The 16,668-nt window shown below is 37.6% G+C and overlaps 1 protein-coding gene across 1 annotated transcript; it reads left to right on the forward strand.

Annotated features, from left to right (window-relative positions):
- Positions 1–14,118: 14,118 nt before the first annotated feature.
- On the forward strand, positions 14,119–15,514 carry LOC120276273 (serine carboxypeptidase-like 27). The gene is given in 1 exon segment (XM_039282997.1): positions 14,119–15,514. A coding segment is annotated over 1 exon segment (1,377 nt). The 5' UTR covers positions 14,119–14,137.
- Positions 15,515–16,668: the final 1,154 nt, after the last annotated feature.

Raw genomic sequence — 16,668 nt, forward strand, 5'->3', positions numbered from 1 at the left:
TAACTCATAGGAATCATCCCGGGGTATTGCTCTTTTGTTGTTGAAAACATGATCCTAATCCCCTAGTCACTACCATCGTTCACTTCTTTATTATTAGTTCTTAATTCAATCTTGTTACAATCTTTGTTTAACTAAACATCAGAAGATAGGTTAGTACTTTAAGTCCAGTACCTAAGGTTCGACAACCCTAGCCCTCACAAGGTACCACTTTACTACTTGTGTGCGACCCGTGCACTTGCGGAGAACACATCAAGATGCAACTATGGAAAACATGCACATCACAATTGCAATCCAAGATAAAACATAGAAGGAGCTCAAGAAAACTCCATAGTTAATGTGATTAAGAAATCAAACACAAAACATCTCAAGGCTCATAATTTAGGGCACTGGAGAATGGCCTAGCCTTTCATGCTTTTACAAAACATCGAATAAGTAAAGAAAATGATGAAGTAAGAATCTATAAGATTCCTTTTTTTCTTGCCCAAATCTTTCCTATGGTGTTTCGATGAAGTTCACATTGGCTTTGCTCCACTACACTCAGCACCCTCTCCTTCAGATTCTAGAGGTCGCAGAAGATTCGAACCTCCTCCAACTCTAGTTGTCCCCATGAAAACCTAATTTTGGGCTTAAAAAGGTATCTCCCGATACAAGAAAAACAGTGTTTTACGTTGCTTTTGCCCATGCACTTTAGAAGAATGTCTAGAAATTTATGTCAATGTGAAAATTAGCCAATCTGTAAACTGCACACCCTGAACATGCCCTGAACACAACCGTCCTTCGAAATGCACAATCATGATTTGAGGATGGTGCCCGTGCTTTTCTTCTTATGGTGAATTCTTAGTCTTGAGATTTGCACGGGCTAAACATGGGAGTGTTGAGGCAGTGCTTCTCCTAGTAAAGTTCAGTTGTGCTCTTTTCACGCTGAATCTGTGCCAAACCTTATTCACCCCAAGACCTATTTGCTTTCACATTTAAACACAAATACCCAAAGTAGCATTGAATCATAACAAATAAATGCTCAAAGATAAGCTAAATACATGAAAATGGTATATAACATGGCTATATGAAATGCACTCATCAATACGCCTAAAATATTTATCTGTTGCTTTACTTTTTTTTTTTTAGTTTTTTTCATTTCTATTTTAACATTCTTATTACATTATGTAGGCAAAATGGAACAAAATACTAAAAATCGCATGAGCCTAACAATGCCACACACGTTAAGTTCAAAGTCATTCACCTGTCTACAGAAAGAAATGCTTATTACTATTATCTTTGTAAAGGAGTTTTGTAAATGAAAAGGCAAGGCAGAATTATGTAAGTTTAGTTTATTTTTAAATGTTGTGTTCAATGTTTGTATAATAATAAGTGTTTATATAAAAATTGTCACAATATTTATGTAGGACAAACTATTTAGTCAAAGTTAGAATTCATCCGAAAATGAGACATTTACTAGAATTTTTAGCAAAGACCACTCAGCCTACGTCCAAGGATTAGGACTTGGAGTTGACCCAACACAGTTATATGGCTTTATCGAGAAACTTGAGTAGCAAACATTATGCTAGTAGGAGTGCACCGATTGAATTTGATATACAACACCTAAGAAAGTAAGTTCAACAAAATTAACAGCAAGTACCTTTTCTTACCCAACATTTGAAACTAAACATGTTTGGAACTTTGGACTTGGTTGTTTGTTCTTGCTCTTGTGGCAATTTTAGTAATTTGAAGTTTTTTTATACTTAGATTTTTTTTAATAATATTTATGTGTTCAAAGCGATAATGTTGGAGAATGAATTTGATGAAGGATACTACAATGCATTCTTTAGAACAATGAGGTAGGCACTTGGGATCACACCCTAGAAATTTTCTAGTTTTTGAGTTTTTTTTTTTTGGTGATTTGTTTGTATTATGTCTCTCAGACTAGGACTGTTGGAGTGGGGGCCATCTTGGATCTTTTATTGTTGCTTTTGTGAAGAATGTGAGGAAATAGATTAGTTCATTGCTTGGTAACAAAGAAAATATTAAATATTTTGTTTATGATAGAGACTTGCTTGAGCTAAGAATGTATAAATGTTATTATTTAATGATGGATTAGTTTTCTTGATTTTTTTTCTTATGGCTTGAAGGTTAAGGCTGTGAACAATTTAAATCACATATAAATTGGTCTTCTAGAACTTGTTAGCTTTATATTGTATGACCAGTCCATATCTTCTTTAATTAATTTGGAGCCAAGTTGTAGGATTATATGTTTAGCCTTACATTATATAACTTATGTCTATATTATGTATTTATATTGAGTTTCTTTTCTTACATACATTAAGGGTGACTTACATGAGATCATCTAGCAACTAAGAACCACTATGTCACACTCCGACTCACAATCGGGCATGTAACAACCACCACTATAACACAAGGAGATGTGGACCACACCTAGCCTTGAGCTACCGCAAGACTTATAGATATAACTTGTATCATCACACAGGAACAAGGACAACATCCACAAATATAAAAAAAGGAAATGGAGGATTTGTTAGTATGCATATTCAAAACTCTAGAATCAAAGGAGTGTATAACATTAAATATGATAGTCTAGTGGATCCAGTTTATTTACTTGATAAACAAATAAAAAAAAGTTATTATTAATGTTGTTCATACCAATTAGTGTCTTAGTCGTGAATAACTTTTGGTTCCTGTGTATGGAGGCATTAACGGCTTTTCCCTATTTTCTTATTCTTCATGCTTCTTTCCTATAAAAACATGAAGAAATTTTTTTTTCATTTAATAAAAGCAATATAATTATATAAAAATAACAAATCAAGTAATTAGATTAATTGTACTAACTTGAAATGTTGAATCACTCCAAAGATTAACCAAATACTTCTGATCACTAATAGTAACATGCTTGGTCTTATTTTTTAGGTGATTATGATAAGTTGTTTTTTAATCAAAATATTGTTTCTTCATTTTGTGTCTATAATCTCAATGTACATCGTTCATATGACCAAAAAGAACTTCTTTCCTTCCATTTGGAATTTCAAAATTGAACTTTTTCTACAAATAAATCATTAAAAAAAAACAAATGAAAAGATATCTAGAGTTAATATGATTATATAGTTCTTTTCTAAAGAAAATAACAATTACATTAATGTGAAATATAAAAAGTTATCATGCAACTTACCAATATAATGTGCCACATATGCTCAATGGAATCATTTTGAATATCTTTCCATTTTTTGACTTGTAAAGGACTATATGATCCATTCCGAATTGTTTGTCCTAAAAAACAAATAAAATCCATTGAGTTATCACCAATAGCTTGGTGGTCATCATCAAATTCTAGTTGCAATTTTTGACCATTCTCTAAACCAATGAGTCTCATACATCATGTAGGCCCTCTTGTCTTTCTTTTAATAATTTTTTAAGCTATTAATAAGAAAATAAATATATTAAATTAATAAACTAAAATGAAAAAGAATTAAAATAAAACCCATAAAAAATTATTCAAAACAAAAAATATCTACCTGCATCGTTAAGGGGACAACTTGGTTCATGCTCTTCTTTAATCCCATTGTTTATCACATTTGCATCACTATGTCAAAAATTTTCTTCAAGAGAAGCCCTATGATACAAATGGGAAATTAATGGAACACTTCTTTCTAAGTGCATTAATCTGCAAGCATATAAGTCATACATGTAATAACATATTACCCTAGAGGGTAGGGTTGTAGATTCCACGACGACCGGTGTTCCTAGTACTCATTTCTCTCATATTAACTAGCCAATGGATTGAAAGCAGTTTGTTAAAATAATTAAACTAAAAACCAACTAATGCACCTAATAATAATGATAGAATCAAAGGTGATATTAGATTGAATAGAAGGTTCCTTGAGAATCAAATGCAATTGAATATCTTATAATGGTTGCATGTTGAGTGTTCATAGACAGTTGAGATTCCTAAGATAAATTAGCCCCTTTCTCAAGGCGAACAAGCCCTACTCCCATACTATGAACTTAATCAGCCTACAATTACATATTACTGATAGGGACGCAAGTGTACGTGTCGATTATGTAATAAAGTGTGCGTAAGTGTAGAGTGTCGGTCCACAGGGAAGAAAGTGAATACAAGTAATAACCCTAATTCTAAAAATTAGCCTAACTAATAAACTAGTGTGTGTGAATAAAAGAAAGCAAAAACAAAAATACAGAAATAAAACCGAAGAGAAATCAGGGGAAAAGATGATGTCCGGGCATAGTATCCGTCTAAGGTTATGAAGTACATAACAAAGGTTGTCTACGTATGCAATCCTATTTGAAGCAAAAGGTTTCCATAATTATACAAAATCCCAATTTCTCAAGCGAAGTGCAACTAAATAGGTGTAGAGCTGATACAAACATCCACACAATAGCATTAACACTCTATGAACCTTATTATTGGCTAATAACAATCTCTTAAGTAGATAATCTCCCCCTAAAAAGAGAGTTTATCCCTAATCCAAATACATAGCAAAAATGTAATTTATCATAAAATCCACTTCACATGATTACACAGAGTATGGAGATTATCACTTACCCACTCTGAAGAATTGTAAGAGACATAGTCTCCAAAGTACCCTAACCAGAGGTGTACCCACTATCCTCTCGAAATGCAGCAAGTCTATGTTAGGTGAGAATTTCTTCTCGTCACGTAGCAATACCAAGTATGATGGCTAGGGAATTCGCCTCATTAGAAATCAAGTATTCAATCATACAATTAGACTCAAATATATATGATTGCAAATAATAAATCAATTAAAGCATCAAAGATCTAACAACCAAAATCAAAGATATAAACGTTAGAGTTCAACTATGCCCAAACACCATGAAAATTAGTTCTCCATCATTGGAGAACAACAATCCAATCCGAAGGAATTAAAATACATAAAGAGAATAACAGAACTCCCTCTAATCTCGTAATCTCCTTAGATGGATGAAGTTCTTTAAAGATTCCCCAAATCACTGAGGATATCTCTCCACAAACGGCTCCCTTGAAGCTTTGAACCTTCTCCTAATCTCTCCCTTTTATTTTCTTCTTTCTCTGGCAAGATATCTAATGGAAAACACCCCAAATCGCCACCCAAAGGGTGACCAAAGAGTAGAGAAGAAGCCCTCCCAAAAGCCCTAATTTTTGGCTTTTATAACTCAGGAATTGGGGGTTCTTACAGCCGCTACAATATCCATACGGTCGTAACAGTTGCCCGTAAGGTTCTCGGGTTGGATCTTACTCCCGTAACATGGTTCATGAATAGTGATTTGCTACAATAACCATGAATAGTATACTACTACAACAACCCTTACGTCCATATCAGTTGCTCATAAAGTTCTCGGGTTGGGCTTACGACTGTAACCTAACCGTAATAATACCATAAATAGTGATGTGCTATAGTAGCATGAATAGTGTGTTGCTACAGTAAACACCCGTAAACTCGCCCATAAGTCACTCTAAAGACTTTATTCTTTTTCCAAAATTAGATCAAATCTCTTCAAACTTGTTCCTCTTGATCAATATGTTCTCATTCTAGCCTGAATACGAAATAGAAGCGAATTAAGCACCAATTTAATCATATATTCAACAATTACATGCAAAGTGCTACGAATAATAATAATAATAAAATACATTCATTCAAGCACTTATCAATTACAAAGCTCTGTGAATCCCCTATTAGATTTAACACTAATTTGGAGACATCATACACCTTATCTCTAGGTTTCTATCTAGGGATGTAAATTGGGGGGAAGGGGGGGGGAGGGGGAATCCCCGTTCCCCACGGGGACCCGCCCCAGCGGGGCGGGAATTCCTCAAATAACCCCCCCGGTGGGGCGAGGAACGGGAGAAAATCCCTCCCCGCCTCACTAAGCGGGACGGAATGCCCTCCCATTCCCTCAGGGATCCCCATGAGGATTCCCCGATTTTTAATAATATATATATATATATATTGAAAATAACTTATATGATTATTGACAATGCCCCTTGCATACGTTCCGCAAGTGCACGGGTTTGTCGAAGTAATAAAATCCTAAATGAGTGGGGTATCGTATCCACACGGAGTAGGGAATAAAAACACTTAAATTGTTTCTTAACTAAGTGAAAGATGAATAGTGATATGTGTGACAAGATGTGAAATAACAAAAGTAAAAGAACAAGAAAGAGAGCACAAGTAAAGTAGAAGATAAGGCAATCGATATAAATGGGGTACCCAGATATTGTTCCGCCTAGGACAATCGTTTCAAGTGCAAGAACCCTCTATTATACTTTCTAACAGATGAAATAATGAGTCGTGGAGATCCATAAATACATGGTCCCAAATCTAAGGTCAACCATGCCTAACTCTATACATGTCCCGGAGGAGAAATTAAATAACCTCTCAACCTCGCATTCGTATAGAATTGCGATGAGTTCTAGGGATTCCAAGTGATAAATCCTCTTCCTAAATGTAGACTTAACCCTTTGGTCCAGGTGAAAGGTCCCTAGCCACAATTAAGCCCTGGGTGCTAAAATCACTTCAACGCTTCACTCCATTGCACCCGCAACTAAGGCTTAGCGGAAGGTCATCCTTTAGCCCATTCACTCTACTATGACCGCAAAGAACTTGAGGAAATGGAGGTAGAATAAATCACACTGGAGGGGAAAGGGGACGCTCCGCTACCTCTCGACTCACCCTCTCAACCCTCTCCAATCTAGCTTTGTCTAACTCTCGTGGTGTGTCACTCACTCACAAGGGTTACCAATAAGAACTCTCAACCCTAGTGTCACTCTAAGGAAGTATTCATACAATCAAGCATTTAAGATTGAAACTCAAATAAAACATTAATTTATTGAAAGCATAATAAAGAGGTTCAATGAAATGAATACATCCTAGGGTTCTCAAATACCCAAGTACCCACTAAGGGGTTTAGCTCTCCATGGAGCTAATTACAATCATTGAAATCAAATGTAAAAGCAAAGAATCCATAGAAAACACCCTCGATAGTCGTGGCGATGGTCTTGTGGAGAGTCCTCTACTCGTCCAAGGGTCCCTTTGTCCAGCCTAGGATACACCTCGCCGGATCGGTGCCGACGAAAGCTCTCCCACTAACCTTCTTCCAAATAGAGCGCGATGTTGGAGCCGTAGAACCTCTCCAAATCCCTAGCTAATACCTCTCAAAACCCTACCCGAAGCCCTCTCTCAAGTTGGGGAAAAGATGGAGAAAAGAATGCTGAAATCGGGGCTGAAATCGGCTTTTAAAGGGCTGGAATCGGGAATCCACACACCCCTGTGGATTTTCCACACGGGCGTGTGGAATTAATGCACGCCCGTGTGGATTCTCTGTTTTTATCCTTCTTCGGCCGGCTGTGAACAGTACCTGCTATAGTGTTTTGTTGCAGTTCTCTGCTACAGTACCGGCCCAAAACACTCCCGAATCCATGCTTTCATAGAGGTAATGTAAACGGGCACACGTTTACATCGTAGATCACTTTGCTTCTTCAATAACGGACATGTTGGTGGAGATCTTGCTATATATGCACAAGCCAGAATGCTTGAATGTGACTGCCCTTGTGCCCCTCCAAATCGTTGTGCTAACTTGAATACGAGGAGATTGGCACACATTCCCGCATTTTGAACCCGACTTATGTCTTCGCGTTTGAACCTTCTCAAGATTTCCTCCAAATGGTGCATTTACGATCCACATTGGCTTCTTTCTCTAATATTCCGCCTCACAACCCTATCTGCATGAAAGTAACATAAATACACACATATTAGCGTTAAAACCCGATAAAAGTAATGCTCATCATAAGGAAAGAACACTTTGCATTCATCTCGCACAAGCACTTATCAAACTTTCCCACACTTGAGCTTTTGCTTGTCCTCAAGCAAAAATTAAAACATTATGTGCATAGATGATGGAAATATTGGAAGTGCTTGGCCTTAGGTTTACTAAAACATACAAAGAGAGCATTTTACAAGTAAGGGTAATTTCAACACTAAATATGAAAAATCAATGCTCTAGCTAAAAACTTGAATCAAAAAGGACAACAAACCAAAAATTGTGTAAGTGTGTGAACTCACTCAAAACAACCCAAAGTATACTCCTCAAAGTTCTAAGTGCAAGGGACTTAGTTTTCTACAAACAGTAACAAACTTTCAAAGATGGTAGTAGCTTCACACATCCTGTAAGATAGCCCTTTCCAAAGCGGCCGCTAAGGTGGCTTTCACACCTTCGAGGTGGTAGCTCTTTCTACCAGAGTAGTAGCTTTCACTCATCCTATGAGATAGCTCTTTCTCTCATTAGGGCATAACTAGTATCCGACTTATGAGAGTAGCTTCATACTTCATAGGTGGTAGCTCTTTCCACCCAACAAGCACAAATAAACAATAAAACTATTTTGTTCTTTCTTTTCATTTCACCATTTTTTTCACAAATAACAAAAGAAACACAAATAACTAGTCCCTTTAACATCGAACATGAGTTTCCAAATGAGTTTAAAGAGTGAGTAGTGCAACAAGTGTCAATCGGGCAAAAATTCCTACAAATTCAAGCAAAAACTAGAGCATGAAGACATTCAATGTTAAAAAATCTCCTAAACTCAAGAATACAATCATTGCAACTAAGGTGAACCGCCATTGGCTATGTGAGCATGTATATCAATCAAAATTAATATAAAAGAGATGTGTGCACTATGAAACTCCCCACGCCCATACTTAAGTTGTATATTGTTCCCAATATACACATGTAAGCTCACTCATAATGTATATCAATCAATAATAAATATGGGAGAAGCAATCAAAAGAATACTCCCCTGCCTCCTAGTGTTGCATTTGATGGAGCTAAATCCTTGGGAGTGATGTTCCAACGGGTTGTGAAGCACACACGGCCAAGTGCCAAAGCACCATTGGTCTTGCCCATGACAAAGTCTCAATTCCCATGATGATAAGACCATCTGCACGCATACACAAGGGGGTTCAGTGAAGCTCAATAAAACAAAAATAACTCGAGTATATAAAAGATAAGGCAATGAATACAACTCGAGAACACAAAATGAAAATAAACTCAGAAGAAAAGTACTTTCTGAGTATATAATTCTGGAATAAAAATGTAGAAGTAATAAGACGAAAGAAAATAAATCAAGTGTCGGTGTTGTCAGAACTCTGCTCCGCTGGAGATACTGGTGCTAGATCAAAGGGTGTTGTGGAGGTGGTGATGGTGATGCCGGAGGGGCCTGAGGGGTCCTCGGCCGCAAGACAAATGACGAGGTGACATCTCGCTCTAAAATCTGCTGTAACGTGTCGAAATGTGCCATGAACTCTGTATACTGTGTGGCCTGCGCAGCCCGAATCTCAGCAATCTCTGCTTGGACCTCAGCGACCTCTGTCTGTATCACTCCCACAGTACTCTTGAGCGTCTCAAAGCGATCATGGGCTCGAGATGGTGAAAACATGCGTACTGGGGGTGAGTCTTCTGCCACCGGAGGTGCCTCGGTCTCCATCGGTGCTGCCTGAGGCTTGGGAGCAGGTTGACAAGCCTCGGCATCATCACCCTCATCCTCAGCTATCTTTGGAGCTGGTAGAACCAAAGCATAAACTCCCTTCCGAACCCTGTGGACCATACCCATCAATCTCATCGTCTCTAACCCGAGAGGTATTGGTATTATCGTCTTCTCGGCCCCACTTATTGTGTCTCGTAGACCCATCCCCAAGATGAGTCTAGTAATGTATGGGCCTGAGAAAATGACACCCAGCCTGGGATACTGTCCTTGATGCCTCAGATACTCCACTAAAATGTGTCCCAGATGAACCGGCTCGTTCCGTACCATAGAGTATATATATAGAAGTTCCTGCTTGCTTAGGACTCCCGTGCTATCGCCTTGACTGTTCACTGACCTAATCAGGATGGCGTGGAGATATCTATAACTAGGTCGAGAAAGGCATGAGGCCTTAGTCACTCCTGGTTCATACCGCCCCTTACCATATAGTATTTTATACGCCTCCTGGGGGATAAGCCTCCCGTCATGTCAATTGGGAGATCCTCATACTCCTCCATCTCAGTGTACTCCTCATCATATAAACCAAGCCTAACGGAGAACTGCATGACGCTCATACTATGATGCTGCCCAAAAGCTCTGAACTGAATGGCGCCGACGCTATCGAAATGAGCATAAGAACGGTCAAACTCGAATGAGGTGAGCACCTCTAATGTGAGTAGGCGGATAGCAGGGTCACGAATAATCAACAGCTTCCGCCAACTACCCATCGATAGTAACTCCTCGACCTCATCAGCCATGTCATGTGCTTGTTGCACCTCTTTAAGTGAGTTTACATCCGGGATTCGTGTTTGACCAAACTTGAGCTTCGCTAGTCGCTCAAATCGAGCTCGATGCTCGGGAAGTGTGAATTCCATGCTTTCCGGCTCAAGAGTAGGCTCTCTAGGACGTTTACCAGCTGCATTCTTTGATCTGGGGGCCATACCTACATGTATGGAAGGAAATCAATCAGATTCATTCATAACTCAATATTGCAGGAATCCACACGGGCGTGCGAAAATTCCACGGGCCCGTGTGTATTCACGGGACGTAAAAACCGTACGGCCCTTGTGGCAAATTCCACAAATGCACCTTCATCTTAATTCAAAATCTTGTCAAAAACAAATCATAATCATTCTAGCAAGAAACCGAGGCACATTAGCCAGTTTAATTGAAGAAAATCGAATAGAATCAAAGAAAATCGGTGACGAGAGAAAACAAGGGTTTACCGATGAGATGAATCTAAGACCCCTGAAATCGGTGAAATACTCAATTATTCGACTCAAAAACCAACAATGGGAGGCCGTGAGAATGTCGAAGAATGTTTTCTGAGTGTTTAAAGGCCTGCTGATGAATAGGGTTTAAACAATTTATCAAGAGAGAACGCAGCCTTCTAATTCCTAGAGATCCGCACGGGCATGCGCAAATCACCCTTCGAAGAAAAAATAATTCAAAGGAAAAGAGTTGTTATTTTTTATTTCTAAAATAAAAATAAAAATTCAAAGGAAAAAAAATTCAGAATTTTTCAAAAAAGAAAAAAAAATTAAAATTTTTTTTTAAAAAAAAACAGATTTTTTGTTTGAAAGAAAAGCATTGAAAAAAACTAAATTGAAAAAAAAATTTAATAAAAAAATTTTAAATTAAAATTCAAATTAAATTAAGAAGAAAAAAAATAAGAAAAAGGCGTAAAAGAAAAAAAAAGAAAGATTCCTGGGGATTTTTGAAAAATTTTGTGAAGGAAAAGAAGTAAAGGAAAAATGTTGATTTTTTTTCTTTAAAAAAAATATTAATAATAGAAAAATAAATAAAGTTGACATACCTTCAGTTCTTTGTCGCTTTGATGGGACAACTGGGTCAACAATTAGACCATTGTCATCAATGAATATACTTTCATTGATAAATCTGTGGCCCTTCGAAGATTGTCCTCGCTCCCTATTAATGGTTCTCTTGTCTCTGAAGTCATCTTGGATCAACAATGAATGTTTCTGTTGGAAAAAAGCTTCAACGGTCCTCAACCATTTCTGTGCATAAACAAGTATAAGTCTCCCTTCTCTGTCATGCATCGAGATGTAGAATGAGCTAGGAGTCCTCCTGGGAATATCAATGAACGCCGGAGTATGCTGATCGTATCCAAATTGGCGCCCAAATTGGTGTGGATTATAAGGTTCTGCAAAAAGATCTCCTGCACACCGGAATGGAAGAACTCCACAACGAAGATTCATCATATATTCCATGGTATATAATTCCAATACATATGGTCCAGTCGGGTATCTGGAATCTCGTACTACCTCATCATTATGATGCATTAACGAGAAAGGGCGAGATATGAAATTGCTTTCACGTCGGATAAAGTTCCTCACATATATAGGATTGACAAACGGAGTTGCGGTGGAATTCATAAATTGCAACATCTTGGGTATTCTCAGCAAACTTGGGATACTTGAGGTATTATCATCTATTCTCCTTTTGAGATATATGCTCCGAAAATAATAACCCGCCCAAGCATACAAGAAATGAACATGGAACATTGTGGTAGAGAATCCGGGCCCTCTTCTGTGTTTAGCCATGGCATTTAAGCCTAAGTATAAGCGTGCTAGCACTGTGGAGGCAAAAGCTACTCTCCACCCGTGTGCGATGTTGCATGCCATCATAAAAACTCCTGGTCTAATTACCTTGCGATCACCCGACATAATAAAAAAGCATATCCATAGTGCTATAAAAGCAACTAAATCTGCCTTGAAAACAAGCATTGGAGGGGATTAGACGTCGACCTATAATGGGAGCTATGGCTTGATCTCCTAAAGAACTCCACCCAATCTTCAAAGAATACATCTTCGTCGATGCTTTGTCTTGAGAGCCATTGAAAGATGTTGAAAAGGTTTCTTAAAATAGAAAGTTCAGGGTCATACCTTTGGCAGATTGTGTCATTAGGAGGTATAACTTCATCATAGATATCTCCGGTAATTGGAAGTCCTCCCAATTCCTTGATGTCCCATAATGAAACCCCAACTTCTCCGTGTAAGAAGTGGACAGTGTTTGTTTCGGGACACCATAGTTCTACTAATGCTTTATAAAAGTTTATATCAATATCATAGCGACCAACTGAAGACACAATCCCGCCCACCAATTCTGCTTCAAATAACTCTTTGGAGTAGTTATTGAGTATGAATTTGGCCCACCCTGCATAATATGGAAGATCGATTAAACTATTTTGGATAGGCTCCCTACCCTTCCGTCCCGGGCGGTGATTGATGATTCTTGATCCAAGGGTTTCGAATGTCTTCAAATCTTTCACTTCTCCTTCAGGTTTCAAGCAAATTGCATCAGTTAAGCCGGCTTCAAACCAACGGTTTGTGGATAATTTGGCAATAGCCATACGATTTGGATAGTGCTTCACCCATTCTGATTGTTCTCCTCCTTCATATATGATTGCGGGTTCGGCTTCAGAATCAAACATAGGAGTGTGGCGCATGAAGGCTTGACCTTGGGGAACTTCATTGTAATTTCGAGTTATATCATAAAAAGGTTGAGAGGTATTGGCCATAACAAAAGAAAGGGTAAAGGGTTCCTACTTCTCTCACTCACACTCACCAAAGAGAATTTCGTGAGAAAAGTAGGAAGGGGGCATTTATTTATGTAAATAATATAATGCATGTCCTAATAAAATTCAATGCCCTAATGGAAACCAAATTCCAATTTAATTTAAATTCTAATATATCCTAATCACAGATATATTTAGAATTAAAATTTAAATGTCTTAATCTTAATTGATTATTTGGTTGTCTTGGACTAGGATGCAAATTCCAAGGTAAATACAAAATGCAAATTACAAAATTGCCCCTTGAGAACATATCTCGAGGCATAAAAAAAAATTATTATTACAAGATAATCCTTGAGAACACATATCTCGAGGCAATCTCAAATCTTAGGATAGCCAAACACACATCCCAAGACGATCTTAGTTTCATGTAGCCTGAGAGCAGATCTCAAGGCAATGGGAGAAATGCAAATCCTGAAGCACTTGAGTACGCATCCCGAGGTAGATTCAGTTAAGTGAATTTTAAAAATAAATAAATAATAATAATAAAATAATAAATAAATAATCAATATATAATAATAAAATAATAATAAATAATAATAATCTCACGGGGGAGTTAGGATTAGATAGGGATGATGGGGTTTTTGGGATTAGGATAAGGGTGAAACGGAAGTTCTTTTAAATAGGGCGAAAAGAAAAAGAAGGGAAGAAGAATTGAAAGGAAAAAAGAAGAAAAAAAAAGAAGGTCTTTTACTCCTCTCCTCTTATATATAAAAATATATACACACGTATATATAAAAAAAAAATTTGGCCGTTGCCGCCGCTTGTCGCCTTGCTGCCGCTTGTCGTCGTTGCTGCTATTCACTGCCGTGGCATGCTTGATTGGCTGAAATAATGCCACCAAGCATGCCATTCGCCAAGCACCGTTGCTACTGCTTCGCTTTCTCTCTTTTGTGTCTCAGTTAGGATTTGCGGCCTCAGCTTCCCATACTTATGGCGCGCCTGGAACTCCTCTTTTCTTATGATTGCCGCCATCTTTCGGCACTTCTCTCTTCCTTGACGCCATGGTTGCCGCGCCTATCATCCCGAGAACTTCGAAAGCCCTAAACCATCTCCTCACCTTCTCCATCGTCGACCAGGATGCTGACTGGATCTCACATCTCCCTGGGCAACCCACCAACGTGGCCTTCTCGCAATACTCCGGGTACATCACTGTGAACGAGAAGGCAGGGCGGGCATTGTTCTACTGGCTTGTTGAGACTCCGGCATTAGTTCAGCAAGCGCCGCTTGTTCTCTGGCTCAATGGAGGCCCTGGATGCTCTGCGATAGGTTATGGCGCTTCTGAGGAGCTTGGTCCATTCCGTATCAACTCCGACGGAAGACACTGTTCTTCAATCAGTATGCTTGAAATAAAGTGGCGAATATACTATTTTTTTTTTGAGTCACCGGCGGGTGTTGGATTCTTATATACCAATACGTCTTCGGATTTGTACACTGTTGGAGACCATAGAACAGCCATAGATGCGTACCATTTCCTTGTGAATTGGCGTGAGAGGTTCCCTCAGTACAAACATACGGATTTCTATATTGCTGGAGAGAGCTATGCAGGGCACTATGTTCCTCAATTGTCCCAACTTGTTTATAGGAAGAACAAGGGAATTCAAAATCCAATCATTAACTTGAAGGGATTCATGGTGGGGAACGCTGTGACTGATGATTACAATGACTATGTGGGCACCTTTCAGTACTGGTGGACTCATGGTTTGATTTCTGATGACACCTATAAAGATCTGAAGGTCACTTGTGACCTTCAATCTTCCGAACATCCATCAATGGAGTGTGTGAAGGTCCTCGACTCCGTCAGTTTAGAGTTTGGTAACATTGATCCATACAATATATACACAATCACTTGCAATATGACTGAATCTCTCAAACGCACTTTGAGGGGTCATTATCCTTGGATGTCCAGAGCATATGATCCATGCACTGAAAGCTATGCCAGGATGTATTACAACCATCCTGAAGTTCAGAAGGCACTCCATGTAAATGTTACTGGGATAAATCATGCTTGGGATACGTGCAGTAATATTGTTGGGACCTATTGGGCAGACTCTCCTAGATCAATGCTTCCTATCTATCGTGAACTTATTACGGGAGGCCTAAGGATATGGGTGTTCAGTATAGACACAGATGCTGTAGTTCCTGTGATAGCAACTAGATATTCAATCGATGCTCTCAAGCTCCCAACCATCACCAATTGGTATCCATAATATGACAACGGAAAGGTTGGTGGATGATGCCAGGTTTATCAAGGCTTGACCTTTGTAACCATTACTAGAGTTGGACATGAGGTTCCCCTTCATCGGCCTCGCCAAGCTATGATACTTTTCAGACATTTTCTGCAAAATAAGCCTATGCCGCAAGCTACTTCAGTGAACTAAAAAAAAGATTGAAGAAATTGTCTTATTTGTTTCACTTGCATCCATTTTTTTTTACCAGTTGCTTATTGGTAATGGCTGGCCAACAATAAAAATTAGGGGGTTGTTATGCATTGATTGATGATTGCAATTGTAAGAACATGGATTCTGTAAATAGTTCTTTTTAATCAGGTGATTTTACATATATTTACATACATATAGCCCAGTAAAAAACAATTAAAAAAATTAAAAAAATTAAAAAAAAAATTAAAAAAAAAGAGAATATATGAATGATGAGACTCACGTGCTTAAGAAATAAATTTTTTTAAAAATATATATATATATATAATAAAATAATAAAATAATAAAATAAAAAAATTAATAGTAAAAGAATGAGAAAGTATGCCTACGTGCATGAAAGTAAAAAAATAATAATAATAATAACAAAAAAATAAAAAAATGAATAAAAGAATGAGAAGGTATGCCTACGTGCATGGGATGAGAAATAAAAAAAGTATGGAATAAAAAAAATATATATAATGGGCCCACCATTTAAAAAATGAATGAATATTTACTAACATTATATCATGCTATGCATGCATGCAAAAAATCGTTTTGTATTAAAAAAAAATGGGTCATACGTGATTAGTAAAGATGGATGTTGGTGATGCTGAAAAGATGGTGACCACAATGATACTAATTATGAAAACGATGGAATGTGTTGCAATGAAGAAAAAAGGTTCGGCCAATACAACAAATACTGATGGCATTTACCTGAGCAACAACAAAATTACTTGGTTAGAAGCTATAACAAGAATGTTCAATTTACGGCAACGGAACCCTTTTCTTAGAAAGATATATGAAAGATGGAAACGATATATATATATATATATATATATCTTTTAAGGCCGTAATGACAAAGACTTTTCAAAATGATGGTGGGATATGCAACGTGGAAACAAAACATAGGCAGTGGTGAATCTCAAGGCAATAACGATATATATATATATATATATCTCAAAATGGCAACAAGGCACGCGACGCAGTGACAAGGCATAAATAACGGCAACGATATATGATAAATATATATATATATATATATATATATATATATATATATATATATATATATATATATATATATATATATATATATATATATATATATATATATATAT

The sequence above is a fragment of the Dioscorea cayenensis genome, chromosome 14 (assembly GCF_009730915.1).
Source record: "Dioscorea cayenensis subsp. rotundata cultivar TDr96_F1 chromosome 14, TDr96_F1_v2_PseudoChromosome.rev07_lg8_w22 25.fasta, whole genome shotgun sequence".
Taxonomy (NCBI): domain Eukaryota; kingdom Viridiplantae; phylum Streptophyta; class Magnoliopsida; order Dioscoreales; family Dioscoreaceae; genus Dioscorea; species Dioscorea cayenensis.